At 42.0% G+C, this 23,466-nt stretch overlaps 4 protein-coding genes across 4 annotated transcripts; 1 reads left to right on the top strand and 3 right to left on the bottom strand.

Moving 5' to 3' along the window:
* Positions 1-1,933: 1,933 nt before the first annotated feature.
* LOC115155332 (gamma-crystallin S-1) lies at positions 1,934-3,104 on the top strand. The gene is made up of 3 exons (XM_029701902.1): positions 1,934-1,954; positions 2,412-2,654; positions 2,800-3,104. Exons 1-3 carry the CDS (start codon positions 1,946-1,948, stop codon positions 3,076-3,078), a joined length of 531 nt encoding a protein of 176 aa, XP_029557762.1. The 5' UTR covers positions 1,934-1,945; the 3' UTR covers positions 3,079-3,104.
* A 5,126-nt stretch (positions 3,105-8,230) lies between these two features.
* On the bottom strand, positions 8,231-9,241 carry LOC115155331 (gamma-crystallin M1-like). Its single transcript, XM_029701901.1, has 3 exons — positions 9,159-9,241; positions 8,683-8,934; positions 8,231-8,563 (listed from the first exon to the last, which is right to left on the bottom strand). The coding sequence occupies exons 1-3, from the start codon at positions 9,165-9,167 to the stop codon at positions 8,279-8,281; spliced, it is 546 nt and encodes a 181-aa protein (XP_029557761.1). The 5' UTR covers positions 9,168-9,241; the 3' UTR covers positions 8,231-8,278.
* A 2,620-nt stretch (positions 9,242-11,861) lies between these two features.
* Positions 11,862-12,993, bottom strand: LOC115155330 (gamma-crystallin M2-like). Its single transcript, XM_029701900.1, has 3 exons — positions 12,878-12,993; positions 12,480-12,722; positions 11,862-12,208 (listed from the first exon to the last, which is right to left on the bottom strand). Exons 1-3 carry the CDS (start codon positions 12,884-12,886, stop codon positions 11,936-11,938), a joined length of 525 nt encoding a protein of 174 aa, XP_029557760.1. The 5' UTR covers positions 12,887-12,993; the 3' UTR covers positions 11,862-11,935.
* A 3,940-nt stretch (positions 12,994-16,933) lies between these two features.
* LOC115155329 (gamma-crystallin M2-like) lies at positions 16,934-18,446 on the bottom strand. The gene is made up of 3 exons (XM_029701899.1): positions 18,401-18,446; positions 17,941-18,183; positions 16,934-17,279 (listed from the first exon to the last, which is right to left on the bottom strand). Exons 1-3 carry the CDS (start codon positions 18,413-18,415, stop codon positions 17,004-17,006), a joined length of 534 nt encoding a protein of 177 aa, XP_029557759.1. The 5' UTR covers positions 18,416-18,446; the 3' UTR covers positions 16,934-17,003.
* Between the last annotated feature and the right edge of the window lie 5,020 nt (positions 18,447-23,466).

Here is a 23,466-nt window from a genome sequence, read left to right as displayed (position 1 = left end):
GATTAGGAGCACTCCCTTTAAGAGTGTGCTCCTAATCTCAGCTCGTTACCTGTATAAAAGACACCTGGGAGCCAGAAATCTTTCTGATTGAGAGGGGGTCAAATACTTATTTCCCTCATTAAAATGCAAATCAATTTATAACATTTTTGACACGCGTTTTTCTGGATTTTTTTGTTGTTATTCTGTCTCTCACTGTTCAAATCAACCTACCATTAAAATTATAGACTGATAATTTCTTTGTCAGTGGGCAAATGTACAAAATCAGCAGGGGATCAAATACTTTTTTCCCTCACTGTATATGTAGATATGCATAATGCATAAAGTAGATATGCATAATGTAGATAAGTAAAATGTAAATATGCATAATATAAATATGTATACATTTCTAATAAACAAAGAGTTGACTAATACTAAATAACATGTAAAAATAGACCAATTAGATGTAATGAATAACAAACACATTGTTTATATACAGTACTATGCCATGATGCATTTTAATGGTGTGCATTAGGAAGCAGAGACCTCATATATCAACCGCTACAGAAACATTTAAATAACGCTTATCTAGCTAGAATAAAGCTGTCAACCATCACAAGATCTGGCATTGACAAATAGCCTGGGGAATTTGGCCTAGGTTCTGCAGCTGTAGTCACTACATGTATGTTTCCTTACCTTGAAAGCAAAAGCCTGTTTTGGTTTCTTTCTTAGCCATAGACATTAATATTTGATTACCAAAAAAAATGGAACCGCAATCTCTCTAAATTGTATTTTTAACATCAAACTACCTTGATACCAAGTTGTGATTGTCTATCAGCTGACAGAGTTGTTGCAGAGAGGAATCAGAAGGTGTTGTGGGAGCAGTTTGCCATTTGAATACATGAATAGTGACCATGATGGTACACAGTACAGTTGAACAGTTTGTCCTGTTCAAATTCACAGTCATTCAGGTTTCATTACGTACTTCTGGAAATGACTGGAGAATCGGGAAGCAGCCATTCATTACAGTCAAAATGAGTCCCAATGTAAATATTCAAGGTCACTCTCCTGTTGGCCACTAGAGTCACTCTCCCGTTGCCTATAGAGTAAAACTCTATCAATACAGTCAATCACATGACCTGGGTTGTTGGCCACACCAGCAGCCCCTCATTTGGCTGTGGATCAACTGAGACCAGAGGTGGCACGAGCACAAGTTTGACTGGACATATTCCAAAACCTCACCCCTGAAACAGTACGGAAACCACCAGGCAAGGGGAGTCAAATCTGTCCTTTTCTATAATCCATCATATTTGTATTATATTTTGCAGTGTGTTTGAAATGTTCATGGATTATATTTGTATGTAGCTAGAGATTCAGAAAGTAGTACATGTCAAACAATAATGGTGATATTTGTGCACATCTGATCGTATTTTCCATTCACTCCAGTGAAAGGTGAATCACATAAATCAATGAATGTGTATCTGTGAGAACCTACTTTTAAAGATCAAATAAATGCTTGATAAATCAGTTTTGCATTGGGTATTCTGTCATCAGCTTTGGGTTGGGTATTCTGTCATCAGCTTTGGGTTGGGTATTCTGTCATCAGCTTTGGGTTGGGTATTCTGTCATCAGCTTTGCGTTGGGTATTCTGTCATCAGCTTTGCGTTGAGTATTCTGTCATCCGTTCTTTAAGTTACTAGATCTTGTTTTGCCGCTGATAAACACGTCTATTACATGAGGGGTTAATTAGCACAATTGAAGCCTTTGTGTACCGAACAAAAAGGTCATTCACCCTGCTGACAAAGAAAAACAACTATCTTTTGTAGTTTGTCAGCCGTGCTGTCTTTTCAAAAAGGCTGACATCTAAAGTTAATTGATCAACATATCAATGTCTCTATTCCTAGAGGGTATAAAAAGGGCCATGGTTCGCCTAGTCAGTGTTGCAGTGTGACCAAATTTAGCCAACACAATGGGAAAGGTAAGGATTGTTGTTTCGCTGCACATATTTTGTCCCGTCGCACGTTCTTGTTCACTGTTTGTCTGACAGAACACAGAACAATGAACACCTGCGAGAGATCCTTTGCATTGAACAAAACTGAATGGGGTTGTTTTACCAGCCATACACATGTTCTTTCCATTGCTCATACAGATGTAGGATCTTAATTTGACCTACATTGTCACAGCAAAATAATCCTGCAGCAACAGGGTTTGAACGTTTAGTCCATAATGTCGCTTAATTGGTGGTTAGGCTATTAGCTGGCAAAAAGTAGGCTACATGAAAAGCGCCATATTGTTAATAACCGTGTGTTAGTGTGGATTTGCAGAGAATTTATGTAAATCACAAAGCTTGGTGCTTGAAAATTCTCAGAAACAAAAGAATGACAAAATTAAGATCCTACATCTGTACGCATGTTTACTTCCATTGCTATTTTTAGATAATCTTCTACGAGGACAAGAACTTCCAGGGTCGCTCCTATGAGTGCACCGTCGACTGTGCCGACCTGCACATCCATTTCAGCCGCTGTAACTCCATACAAGTGGAGAGCGGTAGCTGGATGGTCTATGAGCGCCCAAACTACATGGGCTACCAATACTTCCTGAGAAGGGGAGAGTATCCCGACTACCAGCGCTGGATGGGCTTTAATGACTGTGTGAAATCCTGCCGCATGATTCCTCAAGTGAGCCCATATTCCTCTTTCCTGGTATACAAGTTAACCCATCATTGATGTAGGTAGTAATTAACATGGTAAATAAAAATGAAACTTGAAACTTAATAGTAAAGAAACTGAATGAACATAGCTGTCTTCTCTTCCTTGTCCTCAGAATCAGGGAGCTCACAAGATGAGAATCTACGAGCGCTCTGACTTTGGTGGTCAGATGTTGGAGTTTGCCGATGACCTCCCTTCCCTCTATGATCGATTCCAGTACAATGATATCCACTCCTGCAATGTTATGGAGGGGTATTGGCTCTTCTATGAGCATCCCAACTACAGAGGCAGGCAGTACCTCCTGAGGCCTGGCGAGTACAGGAGATACAGTGACTGGGGAGCCATCAATTCAAGGGTTGGTTCAATCAGACGTGCTGTTGCTCACCCAAACTGACAGGCAATTGATCATCAACATGAAACTGAGCCTAACATTTAAATTAAATAAAGTTAGGTCCACCTGCAATCCTATTGTCTTCTATAGTGTTCACGCAATAAGTATGAAAACATGCTACATACTGTCCCTATAACCTAGTATACACCATGCAAAGTTTCAACACATTTGTTGAATCGAGGCATTTAATACTTTTACGTCTTATACTGTCGTTTTGAGAGAAAACTGATGATCATATTCATTGTCCAAATACAAAATTATAGTCAATAAAATAATGGTTTCTATTTTCAAGCCATTTATCCAAAGACGTAAGAATGGTTACCTCACTCTCGTAAAATACTTTTTACTTCTAAAGTAAAACCATAAAACCATAATTTGAAATCAGAATTTTAACACCCACTGTGTTAAATGTAACACTTTCTTAGTGTGTACTATATATTTCACCCACCGAAATAGTGTCAAACCAACACTTTTCAAAAGGTTGATGAACTAACCCGCCAAGAGTGTTGTGTCCCTAACACCACAGGTGTTTCAAATTCTGACTTAAAATTAACACTTTATTAGAGCTGATGCTGTTACACTTTCTCAGTGTTGGGGAATTAACACCTGTGGTCTTGCAGTAACTTGTTGGGGTGTTTTTTTTTAACACTGTAGGGTTAAAGAGTTATTTTTATTTCCCAGGGTGCTTTTCGAGCACATTTTTGAGATTCTATTACCACCCATGACTGTATTTGCTAATGACAGAGATATCATTGTTGCATTTGATGACTTTCAGTCCTGTAGTCTTCACCAAATGAGTGCCTTTGTCATAAGAAATACATATTTTTTTGTTATAATACCATACTTTGACAACTAAGTTTTACCCTAACACAGTGGTCTGAAACACCTGGTTTGCAGGCCACATCAACAAGTCATATTATGCGGTCTTGCAAAGTGTTATAAAATTCCTATTGTAATTCAGACAGAGTCAAGATATCCAACCATTGGAACTTTTAATCACCCACAATCTGCAGTTAGGTTGACTGCCAAGGTAGTGAAGATTGATAAATGAGACTATCTAAACCATCTAAACTGGAACAACCGTCTCAATAACGGGTGAAATAAGTCAAACCACTTACAGATTGGATTAGTTTAGAAAAATGTATTTTATTTATCGTTGTGTAGTTTAAGATCAATTAATCAATCATTGTACATGGAGAAATATAGATATTAAAAGAAACTGTTCTAAAAAGCAACCTGAAACAAAGCATGCTGGGAAATAGGATAATGACGACCCTCCCATGTCTTTTTCAATCTGAGAGAAAAATAACTCAACACAGTCGAATAACAAATCAAATTAAATCAAATTTTATTTATCACATGCGTCGTATACAACAGGTGTAGACCTTACAGTGAAATGCTTACTTACAAGCCCTTAACCAACAATGCAGTTTTAAGAAAACACCTAAAAAAGTAAGAGATAAGAATAACAAATAATTAAAGAGCAGCAGTAAAATAACAGTAGCGGGGATATGTACAGGGGGAAACAACAACCCCATGTGGTGTTGATTCCACTGTGATTCAAACAACACTTATTTTATTCTCTGCAGGTGGGGTCAATTTAAATCCCACTGGTGTTAACCCCACTAGAATCAACACTCAAAAATAACACCGTTTTTACCTCAACACCAAGAATTGAACACCTGCACATTTGTTGAGCACCAGCAACTCTCAATACCTCAATGTGAGTGACGGAGAGAACACAAAGACTCATTCAATAAAAACATGTACATCAAGCACAATTCTGCACAACATAACAGTTAAAACAGTTTAGTAAACTGAATTTGTTTCTGGATACTGTATAAAAAAATGTACACTGCTCAAAAAAATAAAGGGAACACTTAAACAACACAATGTAACTCCAAGTCAATCACACTTCTGTGAAATCAAACTGTCCACTTAGGAAACAACACTGATTGACAATACATTTCACATGCTGTTGTGCAAATGGAATAGACAACAGGTGGAAATTATAGGCAATTAGCAAGACACCCCCAATAAAGGAGTGGTTCTGCAGGTGGGGACCACAGACCACTTCTCAGTTCCTATGCTTCCTGGCTGATGTTTTGGTCACTTTTGAATGCTGGCGGTGCTTTCACTCTAGTGGTAGCATGAGACGGAGTCTACAACCCACACAAGTGGCTCAGGTAGTGCAGCTCATCCAGGATGGCACATCAATGCGAGCTGTGGCAAGAAGGTTTGCTGTGTCTATCAGCGTAGTGTCCAGAGCATGGAGGCGCTACCAGGAGACAAGCCAGTACATCAGGAGATGTGGAGGAGGCCGTAGGAGGGCAACAACCCAGCAGCAGGACCGCTACCTCCGCCTTTGTGCAAGGAGGAGCAGGAGAAGCACTGCCAGAGCCCTGCAAAATGTGCATGATGTGCATGTGTCTGCTCAAACGGTCAGAAACAGACTCCATGAGGGTGGTATGAGGGCCCGACGTCCACAGGTGGGGGTTGTGCTTACAGCCCAACACCGTGCAGGACGTTTGGCATTTGCCAGAGAACACCAAGATTGGCAAATTCGCCACTGGCGCCCTGTGCTCTTCACAGATGAAAGCAGGCTCACACTGAGCACGTGACAGACGTGACAGAGTCTGGAGACGCCGTGGAGGACGTTCTGCTGCCTGCAACATCCTCCAGCATGACCGGTTTGGCGGTGGGTCAGTCATGGTGTGGGGTGGCATTTCTTTGGGGGGCCGCACAGCCCTCCATGTGCTCGCCAGAGGTAGCCTGACTGCCATTAGGTACCGAGATGAGATCCTCAGACCCCTTGTGAGACCATATGCTGGTGCGGTTGGCCCTGGGTTCCTCCTAATGCAAGACAATGCTAGACCTCATGTGGCTGGAGTGTGTCAGCAGTTCCTGCAAGAGGAAGGCATTGATGCTATGGACTGGCCCGCCCGTTCCCCAGACCTGAATCCAATTGAGCACATCTGGGACATCATGTCTCGCTCCATCCACCAACGCCACGTTGCACCACAGACTGTCCAGGAGTTGGCGAATGCATTAGTCCAGGTCTGGGAGGTGATCCCTCAGGAGACCATCCGCCACCTCATCAGGAGCATACCCAGGCGTTGTAGGGAGGTCACACAGGCACGTGGTAGCCACACACTACTGAGCCTCATTTTGACTTGTTTTAAGGACATTACATCAAAGTTGGATCAGCCTGTAGTGTGGTTTTCCACTTTCATTTTGAGTGTGACTCCAAATCCAGACCTCCATGGGTTGATATTTTTGTGTGATTTTGTTGTCAGCACATTCAACTATGTAAAGAAACAAGTATTTAATAAGATTATTTCTTTCATTCAGATCTAGGATGTGTTGTTTAAGTGTTCCCTTTATTTTTTTGAGCAGTATATATACCCCACTGTATAACTAACTCTACACAATATTAGCTCTATTTTTTTAAATAATTTCTCTATTCAAATTTGGTTCTTCATCATCATGAACCACACTCTGTCAATTAGGCTGGCTTGATAAGTAACCTTGCCAGAGACCTGAACACTTGCTTTAGCTCCCCAAGCTAATGCCAAGGCATTATCTCAGCAAGCTTAAACTGTGGAGAATGGTAACCAGTCAGTCACAAACACACATAAAACTGTTCTGAGCACATTTTCCTTCTTGGTCTTCAACCTCCCTCTAAGCCCATTTTGAAAGTAACATAAATACGCCAATATCTCACATTCGTTTTATTATTCTAAATAGACTTGAAAACTTGATTGGAATTTGAGGACATGTTCTCAACTGGTTAATTGTATTTTTATTTTATTTTTTGTATTTTCTTTGTATAGCCTACTAATCAGACCAATATCTATTTGTGCAGTTAGATGACAAATCAACGTTTAATTTGGTGTTCCTGCTGTTCTCATTGGCCAGAATCCTAACATAATCTTAATTTGATCTCAATGCACAATTTACACAAGTCTGAGTTTAGCACATGGCCCTGAGGTTAGGATTTGGGCCTTTATGTCTGCTGTCCCTTAGTAACATAAATATGGTATGCTATTTCTTTGATATGCAGACTAGCTACATCCACAGTTGTGGGCCTTGAGTTGAGACATAAAGGCATCATCTTCCCATGTGATGTGTGCAATAAGCACTCTGGGTAATTAGGTACTCCTCATAGGAATATTTCACTCCCTTTCAAATTGTATGGAACGAAACAGTGTCTGGTCTAGTGGTAGAGTTACCCATTCCAGACCAGGCATACCCGCTGGAAACGGGGTTACGAATCCCGACTTGGTTGTTCTCATCTGTCATGTATGTCTCCCACTGTCAATACACAATATATTAACCAAAATAAAAATATATACATTTAAAGAGTTACATGGAATGTAATTAATTAAGGCATTTTCCAGTTGTCTCCATTAACATGTTCTTAAGGTTTACTTAAAGAAATTTAAAAAGGGGCAATAATTAGTTTATAAAATGGGAATGGATAGTTTATAGAGCAGATAAATAAACAGTTATAACACATAAGTTTGAAATGATGTGATTGTTATTTTGGCGCGTGTGCGAAATAGTGATCTCATGTATGATTGCAATGTTATTGAGTACTACTGAAATTAATACCAGTGCAGCCATGCAAGCTCAGGCAACCAGCTAAAAGACAAGCACATTATTTCAACCATTCTACTATAATTATCTATGAACTAAATAACTAACATTTTATTAAAACTACTTATAACCCCCTTCTTTAAATAATTTTTTGTGTGCCTTAAAGTCTTTAAAAAAGCAAAAGCATTCAGGTATGACCAGGAGTGCAGCTTGCACAATGTAAAAGAGTTGCTTGAAGACTTTGCACAATAGAACAGTATACTCTACATGTACATTTTCATGTAATCACTGTGGTAAAATTTACCAGACACTCTTATCCAGAGCGATTTACAGGAGCAATTAGGGTTAAACGCCTTGCTCAAGGGCACATTGACAGATTTGTCACCTTGACGGCTCGGGGATTCAAACCAGCGACCTTTCAGTTAATGGCTCAATGCTCTTAACCACTAGGCTACCTGTCACCCATTTACAAAGCTTCAGTGATGTTAAAAATGGTGTGCAATTTGTTTTGACGGAAGCTGAATACCAGTAGATGAAAATCAGACAGACAAATGAGTTATGAAAGATCTTCAATTATTTTATTACCTTGAACAATTAAATACATTTAATTGCACATATCAGTGATACGCCTCATGCTCATGAACCTCATGCCTCCCATTCCCATGCCCATCTCTCTGAAGCTCCTGTACTCTCCAGGTCTCATGTACATCTGCCTGCCTCTGAAGTGGGGCTGCTCGTACATCAGCCAGTGGCCGTCCATCACGTTGCAGGACTGGCAGTCGGACATACGGTAACGCTCCTGGATGGAGTCACAGTCGTCCATCATCTCGTGCATCTGACCTCCGAAGTTCTCCCTCTCGTAGATCCTCATCCTGAAGGATCCTCTGTGCTGTAATGCATTTATTTATTTATTTACATTATTTTAGGATGTTTATGTTCTTTGAAAGTTGTTCATCCTAAAATAGGAAATTGCACAATAATGTATAAACGTGAGATAAGGTGTCTTACCTGGGGGATCATTCTGCAGGACCGGATGTTGTCAAACATCATGCCCATGCTTATCATGCGCTGCATGTCAGGGTACTCTCCCCTCCTCATGAAGAACTGCTGGCCCATGAAGCTGGGGCGCTCGTACGCCATGAAGCAGCCGCTCTCCACCCTGCAGGACTGGCAGCGGGACATGTAGGAGGAAATGTCAGGGCAGTCGCTCATGCACTCATAGGAGCGGCCCTGGAAGTTCCTGTCCTCGTAGAAGGTTATCTATAGGAAAAGGGGGGACATATTTGTTTTATTCCTGAAATGGCATAAAGGATGTACTGTACGGTAATTGTATTTTTAGACACTGGTAATATTGGATTACTGATTCCTACAATACATAGCTAAATAATGTTTCTGTAATATTATATTTACAGAATATAGGATGTACATTTTACTATTGTAAAACTGTAGCCTATATGTAGATACTGTGAGTCTGCTCAGATTACCTTGCCCATGTTGGTGGTTGGTAGTTGACAGTGGATCAGCTTGTACTTCTACCAGCCACTCTGTGGTAATTTTATACAGGAACCAGAGGGCCAAGGTGTGTTGTTATTCAAATGTCCAAAGCTGATGATTGAGCAGTATGACGGCTTTTGCTGAACAGGGCCTATGAAGTGTAACAAAGGTTTTCATCCATACATTTCTGGCAGGGATGACCTGTGTTGTCGGTTACATTATAAGCATAACTTTTGTGTACACGTATCAGTAAGAATGTTCTTTGCATTCATTGTGGTCTGGTAATCGAGGATGTACAGTAGAGAACCTGAGATGAGGTTGATTTACAGTACACATCCCAGTTGAACAGATAGAAACCAATATTACAGCTACTTTTATAGTTATAGTGAAAAAATAAGCGATTTTATGATGTCCTCAATCTAGTACAGTATACTGGTCATGTTTGATCTCTTTTATAATGATTTCATGTCCTTGAAATAATAATCTTATAACATGCAACTATAGATTGTTATTGATAACTGAGTAAAGGGTGGAAAGGTAGGGCAGCAGGTAGCCTAACGGTTAGAGTGTTGGTCCAGTATACGAAATGTAGTTGGTTTGAAAACCTGACCTGACAAGGTGAGAAATCTGTCGAAGTGCGTCTGAGCATTGGTGCTTTCCTACTATGGTTGACCCTGTAAAACAACACATTGCACTACACATATCTGATGTACGTGACAAGGTTTTTCTGAAAGGAAATGATTGTTTCACCTGCCTGTAAATTGTATTTGTCATTTATCCACTGGATAGTGTGCTGATAAATGTTTGTGAAATGAATTGAATAATTGTTGTTTAATGAATTGAATATTATAATTGGTTTTGATGGGTGATTGATTTACAATGACAACTATCACACCTTCAAGACACAAGTGCATGTACTTCATTCAGTTCAGAAAGATGACGGGGACTGATAGGGGCTGGTGTATATGTGAGAATTGCATAGGAAGTATGCATGTGTTTTTACAATTGACATCCTTATTTCTCTCATGTCACTTTCATTTTATACAATATACTGTATGTAGCTATGCACATATGTAATTTGTATTAATCTCACAATTAATTCATTACTGATTACTAAAGTGATATAATGCTGATATCTGATTTTGCTGAGACCAGAATGAATGTATTTTTATCTTGCAATTACCTCATATAATTGTTTGAATGTTTGCCAAACCCTTCTACAATGCATCAAACATTTCTGTCCACCAGGGTTGACGTAACATGGTTATTACCCTTTTACCCTCTCACCACTGATAGGATCAATAATGGTTGAGAATTAAAATCATATTATTTAGTTCTGATTGAAGTAATAAGTAAATTAGCAAGTAGCATGAGCCTCGGCTAATGGGAGCCGGATCAGCTCATAGGAGCAGGAGCTAATCCTGTTTCTGTAGGGTGAGGCAGCTTGATGTACAAGTACACCTCCTGGACAGGACCCTAGTCTGTTGCAAGCTATCTCTTTAATGCTGAGTGCCAAGCAGAGATGCATAGGGTCCAATTTTGTTAGTCTTTGGTATTACTTGCCCAGTGATCACAAGTTGGTTGATTGAAGTGATAGCTCAACTCATGTTGATGGTAATTATGGTCTTTATTTTTTGTTTTGTCTTTTAATACATAACTGCGTATTGTTTAAGGTGATTTTCTATATTTTCCTAGATGTGTGGTTTTCTTTTTATGTGAAAATATATTTTTTTAACTATACTGGAATGTCTGTATTTTTAGGCAGTCCCTTAGCACAAACCACTTTTGGTAACACTTTATAATAACTTTCATGAATCAGCCATTATAAATGTTTCTAAATATTTATATATGCTCATAAATGCATTACAAATTACTATAAATGCTTAGGAATTGTATTTATTTATTACTAGTTTATTAATGCTAGAGAACAGTGTTCAACTTTGAATTAAATATTTTCTCAGTTATGCTTTCCACTAATCTGCATTCCAGCAACATTAAGGCAGTTATATACAATTACAAATTTTACATGACATTACATTCCTTCAATGCATGATGTTGTCATGCCTGACTCCTTAGACCAGGGCTTTTCTTAAACTATGTGTCAGGACCAAAAGTGGCCCCTGGGCATGTGACAGGTGGGTCGTAAGTTATCAGAATAAACTTAGAATCACACACCGTTTTTTTTTCATTTGGGTCGTTGGGGGACGGTTTGGGTCACAGGAGAATGGTGAATTTCTTATTTGGGTCTTGAGCTGGAAAAGTTTAAGAAGCCATTCCTTAGACAGTCACTTACGGTAGCTAAGGCCATTTGATTTCAGTGTCTGAAAGTCTAGTAGCTGTAGTATTTTTTACAACTTTCTGGCACTGAAAGCTGAAAACAGTGACCTCCAGATGAGTGGTGTATGTTTTCAGGTTTGAATGCTGTACGTGCCATAGTAAGTATTCTTATTTCAGGTTTTACTGCAGTAAGTGCCATAGTAAGTACTCTTATTGGTCAATATATGAGATACTGGATGCTAGGCCATAACAAAGTGGTAGTTGATAATTGTTCGCACAAGTAATGACATGGCCTTTATTGAATCATTCTTGGTAGTGTCATTTTATACCAACTTAAAACCACATAAATACAGTGAACATTTCATGAATATTAGTTATTTCAATAATGAAAACGTAAACAAGTCAGAGATCATTCGTACACAAAGGGGTTAAAAATTCAACCATTTTAATAACTAAGCATGTATTTACAGCAATTGCTTGAGCAGGATGGCTAAAAGTCAGTGACCCGTCTGAAAGAGCCTACAATGGCGCAGGTGGCGCACCATTCACGGTATCTCCTGTACTCTCCGGGTCTCAGGAAGTACTGTCGACCCCGGTAGTTGGGATACTCGTAGAAGATCCAGAAGCCATTCATGATATTACAGGAGTAGATGTGGCGGTGGTGGAAACGATCAGACACACAGGGACAGTCGTCCATGAATTCCATCATGTGACCACTGAAATCGGCCTTCTCGTAGATTCGCATCCTATATGAACCCCGGTACTGTGGAGCAAAAGGAAGAGCAATCAAAATGGCATCCAGTTGATACCGTACAGAGAGTAGATGGATAATATAATGGCAAGGTGGTATTAAATATCAACATCCATTTCCTGGATAGTTCTAGGAAGCTCATGAATCTAAATCATAAAACAGAGATGATGTAATAAAGATAAATAAATGATGTTCTTATCCTTGCTCCAACTCTCGTCTTGATAATAATTTTCAGGTACCTTCCGTTGCCTCAGTAAGACGTCCATACCCAGTCAGAACTTACCATTGGAATCATACGACATGATCGGATACAGCTGCTGAAGCCCATCCAACGCTGGTAATCAGCATACTCTCCCCTCCTCATGTAATACTGGTGACCCATGTAGTTGGGGCGTTCATAGATCATAAAACAGCCACTATCCACCCTGATGGAGTTACAGCGGCTGAAGTAGGAGTGCAGGTCTGTGCAGTCATTGCTGCACTCATAACTACGACCTTGGAAGTTCCTGTCCTCGTAAAATGTAATCTACAAATCAAGAAATTTCAATGATAAGTTTCACTTTGGGCTGATATAGGTGGGGTGGGACCCACTATACAGCATATACTGAGCACATTACATAGCAGACAAGGGAGTAAAATGGTCAGAGTTTACAGTTCAAAAGCACAGGGAAAAAGTCCTACCTTGCCCATGGTCTCCGTTGGAGAGATTCCACATGTTTTCAGAGCTTTTTATACTACCTCTTGACAAACAAAGTATTGTTATTCAAATGCTCACATAGTTATAATTCAGGGTACTGGCACATGTTTTCCTTTTTGTTGGAGAACAACATTGGGTGAGAAATATGGATTTGTATTTGGAAAAACAGGATAAATAATTACTGGTTTGATGTTTTGACATGCATAGACAAAGGAAAAGACTAGTATGGTATCCACACGTCCAATAGACAATAGGTACAGAACAATATGGAACAGCCCTTTAGCATTAAATATGGTGCGTAACACTAGAGGTAGCCATTCAGATCCTCGCTATCCTGGATCCTTGGGACGTCCCAACTCTGACTTTACCCCACTGAAGTTGACATTTAAAATGGTTAAGGTAGGGGTTAAGGTCAGGGTTAGGTAAGGGTTATGGTTAAGGTTAGGGTAGGGGTTAAGTTTAGGGTTAGGGTTTAGGGTAGGTACATCCCAAGGATTCTGTATTGCACTAGCCTAGTTATTCACTATGCAATCTCATTTGCATTCTCAACCCATTTTATGCAAATGAGTACAGTCCGAAAAATGACATCCTGCTTGTAACACATGGAGTATTTACAGTGTATGATGTGTTAACATCCAACGTGGCATAGGCTACTTACTGTACATTAACCACAGCACCAACATGATTATAAACACATTTTACTACAACTACATTATTACCAAGCACCACCACCACCTTTACCATTACTAGTGCACCTCTGCTCGCTGTAGTTAGAAGAATTCAAGTGAGTTTAATTTTTTTTTGCCACATTCTAGCTTTTCTTCACTATCCATACCATAACTTACCATATCCACTGCCAAGGACAGTCCTAAACATCTTCCTTATTGGCCTGCTTAGCTAATGCTCTTCCCATGACCATCCTTGACTAATTACAGTTTGCTTTTACATGGTAAACAAACCATTTCTTTGTGTCATCCCTTTATCCCCAGAAATGCCAATCACCTCTGTGTTTACATGTTTTGCATAAAAGTAAACAATGGCAATGTGCTGGAAAGCAGAATGTAATTTCATGAACATTACATGGCTCTCTAGTTAACGGTAGTTGGCTATGCTGTAGGCCTATATCAATAACAGCCAAGAAGTGAAGCAAAGGTTGATATAAAATAGTTTTTTTTATAACAGGCCATTCGATCATAGAATGTACTAAGTATACATCCTTAAGTGTACATGATACTAGGCAATATAGAAACATTTGAGTTATTTTGGCAGGCGGATGGAAAGGTTACTGAAAATGTATCCCATAACACGTTTAAAGAACATTTTAATCACAAATAGTACCTGTGAAGTCCCGATCTAAAACATCAAACACCATTTAATTATCCCTAAATGCTCATTGTTGTTCCATAGAAGGACTGCGAGTTCTACCATGAAATCAGTAGACGTTAGAACCTTGTAGTTCACAACTGTAAAAAAAAGTAACTGTCGTATAATGAGAATGCAGGGGTGAGGATAGAATATCAAAAAATGCCTGACTTTAGTCTAAACCCAGTGGCCAAAGATGGGTGAAATGCCGTCATTGAACTAGTTATAATTTAGTTGTAATGTAATTTCAACCCGTTTTGCCCATTAGGAAGGGTCCAGTTGTACCTCACCTCACAAGCCAAAGAGACGAGAAGAATGTCTAATTATTGGCCGTGCTTTGTTGTCGCCTGTAGTTAGGTAATCTGCCCATAACGAACTGCTGGATCATTCATCGACTGGGTTCTTGCACTGAAGAAAGAAGTAGGAAACTTTTCCATCTCACTTCCCGAAGGCTGCCAGGACGTTACATTTTAGTCATTTAGCAGATGCTCTTATCCAGAGCAACTTACAGTTAAGCATAATTTATTACATTTGTAAAGCAGTTTTCATTATAACGAATAATCTCAAAGTGCATAAAAGAAAAAAGTTTTTTGTTTTTTTTTGTTTTACATAATTAGACAAACTGACACAAAGAACCCAGCTGACGCTAGGACAACAAGGAGCACAGCTCTCAACACAAAGCCTTCCTAAAGAGAAAGGTCTTTAGGCCCGTTTTAAAGGAGCCCAGAGTCTGTGGTGCCCTCAGGTGGTCTGAGAGGGCATTCCAGAAGCTCTGGGCAGTCAAGCTGAATGCCTGATCCCTCAAGGAGTGGAGCTTGGTCCTAGGGGCGTGGAGGAGCAGGCTTCCGCTTGACCTGAGGGTGGGGTTATGAAGGGAGAGCAGTTCTTTGAGATAAGGAGTGGCATTGCCATGAATACACTGGAAAGTCAGCAGGAGGGTTTTCAATTGAATCTGGAATGAGACGGGGAGCCTGCGCAGAGATGCCAGGAAGGTGGGGATGTGATGGCATTTCCGCACTCTCATCAGGATCCTGGCAACCAATTCAGGTAAAGTGCATTGCTCAAGGGCACATCGACAGATTTTTCACCTAGTCCGGCTTAGGGATTCAAACCAGTGACCTTTCAGTTACTGGCCCAATGCTCTTAACCACTAGGCTACCTGCCGCCCGGATGCCTGTACATAAATGATAGTGTGACCTATACAGTACTTATCTTATACATTACTTTTGGAACTTCTTCATGAACATTGTTGAATATTAGGATCTGTTGTGTCTTAACCCACATCTTATTGATTTATTAATTGGCTGTTAAACAAGATTACTTTACTTTTGGAACATCTACATGAACATTGTAGAATGTTAGGATCTGATCTGTCTTGTCTTACTCCACATCTTATTGATTTATTACTTGGCTTTATGTTAGGGCTAAAAGTGTGTCAATATGTGGTACCGCTACAAAGACTATAAGTGGAGCAGAGAGTCAGTTTGGTTTATTGGCATGCTGAGGAGTTCTCAAGACAACGCACATTATGTAGTCGCTAGATGAAGACAAAATGCAGGGTGAGAAATCCTTAGAAATATTGAGATATTGCCTTATAGTAGCTCATTAAACTCAGCATCTAACCAGAGAATGACCTGGTTCCTTCATATTGTTTTCATTTCCTTGGTTATGTTACAGTATATCTTTATTATGGATTATGATATCTCTTTATCTTATAAGTGCATTCTTGAAAATAAGCTGCATTCATATATCATTAAATATGCCATGTAAGTAAGATCGTTAGATCAAAACTACTTTATAAAATCTGATTCTCATCTTTCAGCTATACATTTACATCATTTAGCAGACGCTCTTATCCAGAGCGACTTACAGTAGTGAATGCATACATTTGATAAAAACATTTTTTTTCCATACTGGCCCCCCGTGGGAATCAAACCCACAACCCTGGTGTTGCAAACACCATGCTCTACCAACTGAGCCAGACGGCTATAGCAGGTACAGAAAAAGCAAAGGTAGTAATTAACATATATCTACATTCTGGTCTGTACAATTAGCATTCATATTCATATTTATATTTAATATGTATATTAATGAATAATACTTGTATTCCAGTAGGCCAATGTGACTGCAACTATGAATGTGAATGTAGGATTTACAGGTGCACTCACCGTTATTGATGTGATGCCTCAAATTCACTAGGTTCTCCAGTCAGAACTACTGCATAGAGTCTACTTCTTTAATTAAGCATCATGGTATGGATAAATTCAGCCACAATACATGTACAGCTGGGTAATCCCTTATGGGGCCCCAAACGGAGAGAGCGGCTCACGCTTTGTCTGCTTGCATTCTTTTGCCAATATTTTATTTTCTCACGTATAATGTGGGGTTTAGTGATCAATCTGTACTTTTTGACATGAGTTATCAGAACAAACAAATATTCTAGTAATGATTGTGGTGCTGTAATTATTTGTGTAGGATTTAGATATCTAGAGCCTACTGTAGAACAAGATCAATTATATATCTCAAATGCTCTACCAATAAACATATTTAGACTGCGTAAAGAGATTTATTGAAATCAGTAAACTTTGTGTGAATTGTCACCAGTGAGGGTCTCAAGCAATGGGGTTGAGTTTTGAGAATATACCAATCTCAATGAAAAGATGAGAAGAAACAGAAAAGTTTTTTGATTACGAATCAAAGTTTATTGTGGACAGAGTGACAGTTGATAGTTTAAAATGGAGCTGTGGTTTAGTTGAAGTCGGTGATCCTTCTGAGGGAGCCGATCTTGGGACTCTGGCCTCCCCAGTCGCTGAACCTCCTGTACTCACCGGGCCTCACATAGTACTGCCTTCCCTTGTAGTTGGGCTGGTCGTACATCAGCCAGTGGCCGTCCATCACGTTGCAGGAGTTGATGTCGGACATACGGAAACGGTCCTGGACATTGGGGCAGTCGTCGCTCAGCTCGTTCATCTGGCCGCCCATGTCAGGACGATCGTACATTCTCATTCTGTAGTTGCCGCGGTGCTGTAACGGGATCAAACAGGTGTTACATAGTCATTACATAGTTATTACATAGTTCCATGGTTACTGCATAGTTATTACATAGTTTCCTAATCATTACATAGTTACTACATGGTCACTGCATAGTTATTACATAGTTACTACATGTTACTGCATAGTTATTACATAGTCATTACATAGATATTATATGGTTTCTGTGTACTCAATTTGTTTATTTTTTACATTTAATTACATTTAATGGTACATTTAGAGGTAAATGTTGCTGAGGCTTTAGTTGCAATTTAGATGTTATATTCAACAAATTTGTGACTGATTTATGTCATGGCAGCTACATGTCATATGCAGGTAGCTCATTCATGCACATCCTAGTCTATCAAAATTAATCAATAAAATAAATGTTCAATATAGTTGCAGTATTCAAATGTATCTGGTGATGACTTTGGCTTTACTACAAAGAATAGAAAATGTATGCCAGATATTTTAATCATTCAGTGACAAACTATGACTTTCCTTCAACTTAGTGTGTTGTGAAAAGTGTTATGAAATGTAATGTTTTGTAATATTTTAAATTGTATATAACTGCCGGAACCCAGGAAGAGTAGCTTCTGCCTTGGCAACTGTACAACATGTAGTCACTAGATGCATTTCAAACCTTGTTACTCACCATGGGGATCATACGGCAGGACCTGATGCAGTCGTTGATGCCAATCATTCGCTGGTTATCGGGGTACTCTCCCCTCCTCACAAAGTACTGGTTTCCCATGTAGTTAGGGCGCTCATATACCATGAAGCAGCCGCTCTCAACCCTGAGGGAGTTGCAGCGGTTGAAGTAGGAGTGCAGGTCGGCACAGTCGCTGTTACACTCATGAGAGCGACCCTGGAAGTTCCTGTCCTCGTAGAATATGATCTGCAAACAATCACATCACATTACATCATTATCTCTAAAATGACAGGACTACTAAACTGCATGAGATCTGTCTGCTAAACTGGTTGTATTATCTGATCTATTTGTAGAAACTGTGCTTGTAAAACTAAGGGGAAATTAATGAAATACTGTATAATATCATTGTAAAATTGTTTAGATTTCATCTGAAAAGTTGCAAAACCATGGACTTCATTCTTACCTTTCCCATAGTCATGTTGGCGGTGGATGGGGGTGACTGCTCAGTGCTCAATGTCCCTCAGTTCAGCACTGTCTTTTATAAAACATAACACACACAGGGCAGCTGTGTGATTGCACAGCATAAAGTATTGTCATTCAAATATATCCCTCAGTCATAGTGATGATGTTTCAATGGTGGGGGTGAGTGAAAAAAATCTGTTTATGTATGAATGGCAGTGTGTAACCAGTTATTGTTCTATCCCCCATGTTCATCAGAATTCTCAGAAAACACTACTGTATACCAGTCTGATACACTCACTGCATCAGCAAAACCTATCAACGCCATATTCATTATACAGTCGTCGTCAGCTACAGTACATGTTAGAGAGCCAATACACGGGCCATGAAATTAACAAATAATAGTATTTGTTTCAACCTAGCCTAGTTTATGCATCTTTGTAGAATAAACACATGGTAATTATCAATTTTACAGTAGCATAAAGGGTTCTCCTGTGGGGACAGTACTTTATTTCTAAGAGTGTATCATTGGTCAAGAATATGCCCAGACACTTGCTACCACTATGTGATCAAATGATATAGTCATCATTGATAAGTATTGGTCTATTCAATAGGTTTGTCAATATTACTTTAATGTGAAAAGATTCTAAGGTTTTTCAAGAATCTAATCAAATGAACATGCCACAACAATAAAAGGCATTTTAACATTGTGAAATTTGTTTTTGTCTGAAGATATTACAATTTGAAAGTATCATTTTTGACTGTAGGCTTTGTAATAAGTTTCCTCTTCTTGTCACATTCTTCGTAGGAAGGAGACCAAAGCGCAGCGTGGGTATCGTTCCACATCTTTTATTTTAATGTGAAACTTTTATTTTAATGTGAGGCTCCAGGCTGTGGACCGTCTCAGGAGGCTCCAGGCTGTGGACCATCTCAGGAGGCTTCGGGCTGTGGACCGTCTCAGGAGGCTCCGGGCTGTGGACCGTCTTAGGAGGTTCCGGGCTGTGGACCGTCTCAGGAGGTTCCGGACTGTAGACCGTCGTTGGAGGTTCTGGACTGTGAAACGTAGTTGGAGGTTCCGGACTCTGAAACGTCGCCGGAAGCTCTGGACTGGGAACTGTCGCTGGACTGGGAACTGTCTACCAATCTCACTGCAACTCCCCTCCAAGTCTCCGACCACTACCTTGTATCCTTTTCCCTCTCGCTCTCCTCCAACACTACTCACTCTGCCCCTACTCAGATGGTATTGCGCCGTCGCAACCTTCGCTCTCTCTCTCCTGCTACTCTCTCCTCTTCCATCCTATCATCTCTTCCCTCTGCTCAATCCTTCTCCAACCAATCTCCTGATTCTGCCTCCTCAACCCTCCTCTCCTCCCTTTCTGCATCCTTTGACTCTCTATGTCCCCTATCCTCCCGGCCGGCTCGGTCCTCCTCTCCTGCTCCGTGGCTTGACAACTCATTGCGAGCTCACAGAACAGGGCTCCGGGCAGCCGAGCGGAAATGGAGGAAAACTAGCCTCCCTGCGGACCTGGCATCTTTTCACTCCCTCCTCTCCACATTTTCTACCTCTGTTTTTGCTACTAAAGCCACTTTCTACCACTCTAAATTCCAAGCATCTGCCTCTAACCCTAGGAAGCTCTTTAACACTGTCACAGTTGTCATCGGTAATGGAGGACCAAAACGCAGCAGGTATGTGTATGCTCATCTTGCTTTTTAATAAATACAAAATGAACACCAAAATAACAAAGAACGAACGATCAACAAAAACAGTCTGGTAAGGCACAAGGCTAAACACAGAACAATCTCCCACCAATGACAAACACAAACACACCCCAATATATGGGACTCTCAATCAAAGGCAAAGAGAAAACACCTGCCTTTAATTGAGAGTCCCAACCCCAATTAATCCACCATAGACATACACTCACTAGACTCCACATAGAAATACCTAAACATAAACCAAAACCCGGAAATACTAAATCAAACACCCTTTTAACAAACACACCACCCTGAACCACATAAAACAAATACCCTCTGCCACGTCCTGACCAAACTACAATACCAATTAACCTTTATACTGGCCAGGACGTGACAGTACCCCCCCCCCCCCCTTAAAGGTGCTAACCCCGGAAGCACCTTACAAAAACAAAAAACAAAAAACAAAAAACAAACCACAACCCCAAACAACAAAACAAAATTTCCCCTCTACTAAAAGGGAGGGAAGGGAGGGTGGCTGCCGTCAACGACGGCACTGTGCTACACCCCCCCTCCCCAACCCACCTATATCAGGAGGTGGGTCTGGTTCTGGCCGTTCCAGGAAGTCGGGCCACTCTGGCAGCTCGGGGCAGTCTGGCCGGTCTGGCCGCTCGGGGCAGTCTGGGCAGTCTGGCGGCTCGGGACAGTCTGGGCAGTCTGGCGGCTCGGGGCAGTCTGGCCAGTCTGGCGGCTCAGGACAGTCTGGGCAGTCTGGCGGCTCGGGACAGTCTGGGCAGTCTGGCGGCTCGGGACAGTCTGGGCAGTCTGGCGGCTCGGGACAGTCTGGCCACTCCGGCAGTTCGGGGCAGTCTGGCCACTCCGGCAGTTCAGGGCAGTCTGGCCACTCCGGCAGTTCAGGGCAGTCTGGCCACTCCGGCAGTTCAGCGCAGTCTGGCCACTCCGGCAGTTCAGCGCAGTCTGGCCACTCCGGCAGTTCAGCGCAGTCTGGCCACTCCGGCAGTTCAGCGCAGTCTGGCCACTCCGGCGACTGTTGACTGGCGGGCAGCTCCGACGACTGTTGACTGGCGGGTAGCTCCGACGACTGTTGACTGGCGGGCAGCTCTGACGACTGTTGACTGGCGGGCAGCTCTGACGACTGTTGACTGGCGGGCAGCTCTGGTGACTGTTGACTGGTGGGCAGCTCTGGTGACTGTTGACTGGCGAGGCTGGGTTTACGCACTTGAAGCCTGGTGCGTGGTGCTGGTACTGGGCTTACCAGATTGTAAACACGCACCTCCAGGCTAGTGCGGGGAGCGGGAACAGGACGAGTCGGACTGGGTTGACGCACTTCCGGGTTCGCACGAGAGACAGGAGCTGGAAACCCAGGGCTATGGAGGCGCACAGTCGGTCTTGATCTTACCTCCTGCACAACCCGCCTTGGCTGGATGGAACTAGTAGCCCTGTACGAGCGGGGTGCTCGTACAGGGCAGACTGGGCTGTGCAGGGGCCTGATGGTAGCCGTGCGTAGAGCGGGAGTTGGGTAGCCTGGTCCTCGGAGGCGTACCGGCGACCAGATGCGCTGCGCAGGCATCCTCCTACCAGGCTGGATGCCCGCTCTAGCACGGCACCTGCGAGGGGCTGAAATAACGCGCACCGGACTGTGCGTGCGTATGGGTGAGATAGTGCGCTCCTCAGCGAAACATGGCGCTCTCCACCCCATACGCTCCTCCATATAACCACGGGTAGCTGGCTTCCGGCTCTTCCTAGGCCTAGCCAAACTACCCGTGTGCCACCCCCAAAAAAATGTCTTGGGGGTGCCTCTCGTGCTTCTCCCTCAGCGCGTCCATGGCCTCGTACCTCCGCCTCTCTGCCTTGGCTGCCTCAATTTCCCACTGCGGGCGGCGATAATCCCCAGCCTGGTGCCAAGTTCAGGCCCCGTCCAGAACTTCCTCCCAGGTCCATTTCTCCCGCCAGTCCAACTCGAAGTCCCTCTGCTCCTTCCTCTGCTGCTTGGTCCATAGTTGGTGGGAGATTCTGTCACAGTTGTCGTCGGTATTGGAGGACCAAAACGCAGCTGGTATGTGAATGCTCATCTTGCTTTTTAATAAATACAAAATGAACACCAAAATAACAAAGAACGAACGATCAACAAAAACAGTCTGGTAAGGCACAAGGCTAATCACAGAACAATCTCCCACCAATGACAAACACAAACACCCCAATATATGGGACTCTCAATCAAAGGCAAAGAGAAAACACCTGCCTTTAATTGAGAGTCCCAACCCCAATTAATCCACCATAGACATACACTCACTAGACTCCACATAGAAATATCTAAACATAAACCAAAACCCGGAAATACTAAATCAAACACCCTTTTAACAAACACACCACCCTGAACCACATAAAACAAATACCCTCTGCCACGTCCTGACCAAACTACAATACCAATTAACCTTTATACTGGCCAGGACGTGACAAACACCTTCTCCTCCCTCCTGAATCCTCCTCCCCCTCCCCCCCTCCTCCCTCTCTGCGGACGACTTTGTCAACCATTTTGAAAAGAAGATTGACGACATCCGATCCTCGTTTGTTAAGTCAAACGACACCGCTGGTCATGCTCACATTGCCCTACCCTATGCTTTGACCTCTTTCTCCCCTCTCTCTCCAGATGAAATCTTGCGACTTGTGACGGCCGGCCGCCCAACAACCTGCCCGCTTGACCCTATCCCCTCCTCTCTTCTCCAGACCATTTCCGGAGACCTTCTCCCTTACCTCACCTCGCTCACCAACTCATCCTTGACTGCTGGCTACGTCCCTTCAGTCTTCAAGAGAGCGAGAGTTGCACCCCTTCTCAAAAAACCTACACTCGATCCCTCTGATGTCAACAACTACAGACCAGTATCCCTTCTTTCTTTCCTCTCCAAAACTCTTGAGCGTGCCGTCCTTGGCCAGCTCTCTTGCTATCTCTCTCAGAATGACCTTCTTGATCCAAATCAGTCAGGTTTCAAGACTGGTCATTCAACTGAGACTGCTCTTCTCTGTGTCACGGAGACTCTCCGCACTGCTAAAGCTAACTCTCTCTCCTCTGCTCTCATCCTTCTAGACCTATCTGCTGCCTTTAATACTGTGAACCATCAGATCCTCCTCTCCACCCTCTGCGAGTTGGGCATCTCCGGCGCGGCTCACTCTTGGATTGCGTCCTACCTGACAGGTCGCTCCTACCAGCTGGCATGGCGAGAATCCGTCTCCGCACCATGTGCTCTCACCACTGGTGTCCCCCAGGGCTCAGTTCTAGGCCCTCTCCTATTCTCGCTATACACCAAGTCACTTGGCTCTGTCATATCCTCACATGGTCTCTCCTATCATTGCTACGCA

Source organism: Salmo trutta, chromosome 20 (genome assembly GCF_901001165.1).
Source record: "Salmo trutta chromosome 20, fSalTru1.1, whole genome shotgun sequence".
Lineage (NCBI taxonomy): Eukaryota > Metazoa > Chordata > Actinopteri > Salmoniformes > Salmonidae > Salmo > Salmo trutta.
This window is presented reverse-complemented; position numbering and strand designations above follow the sequence as displayed.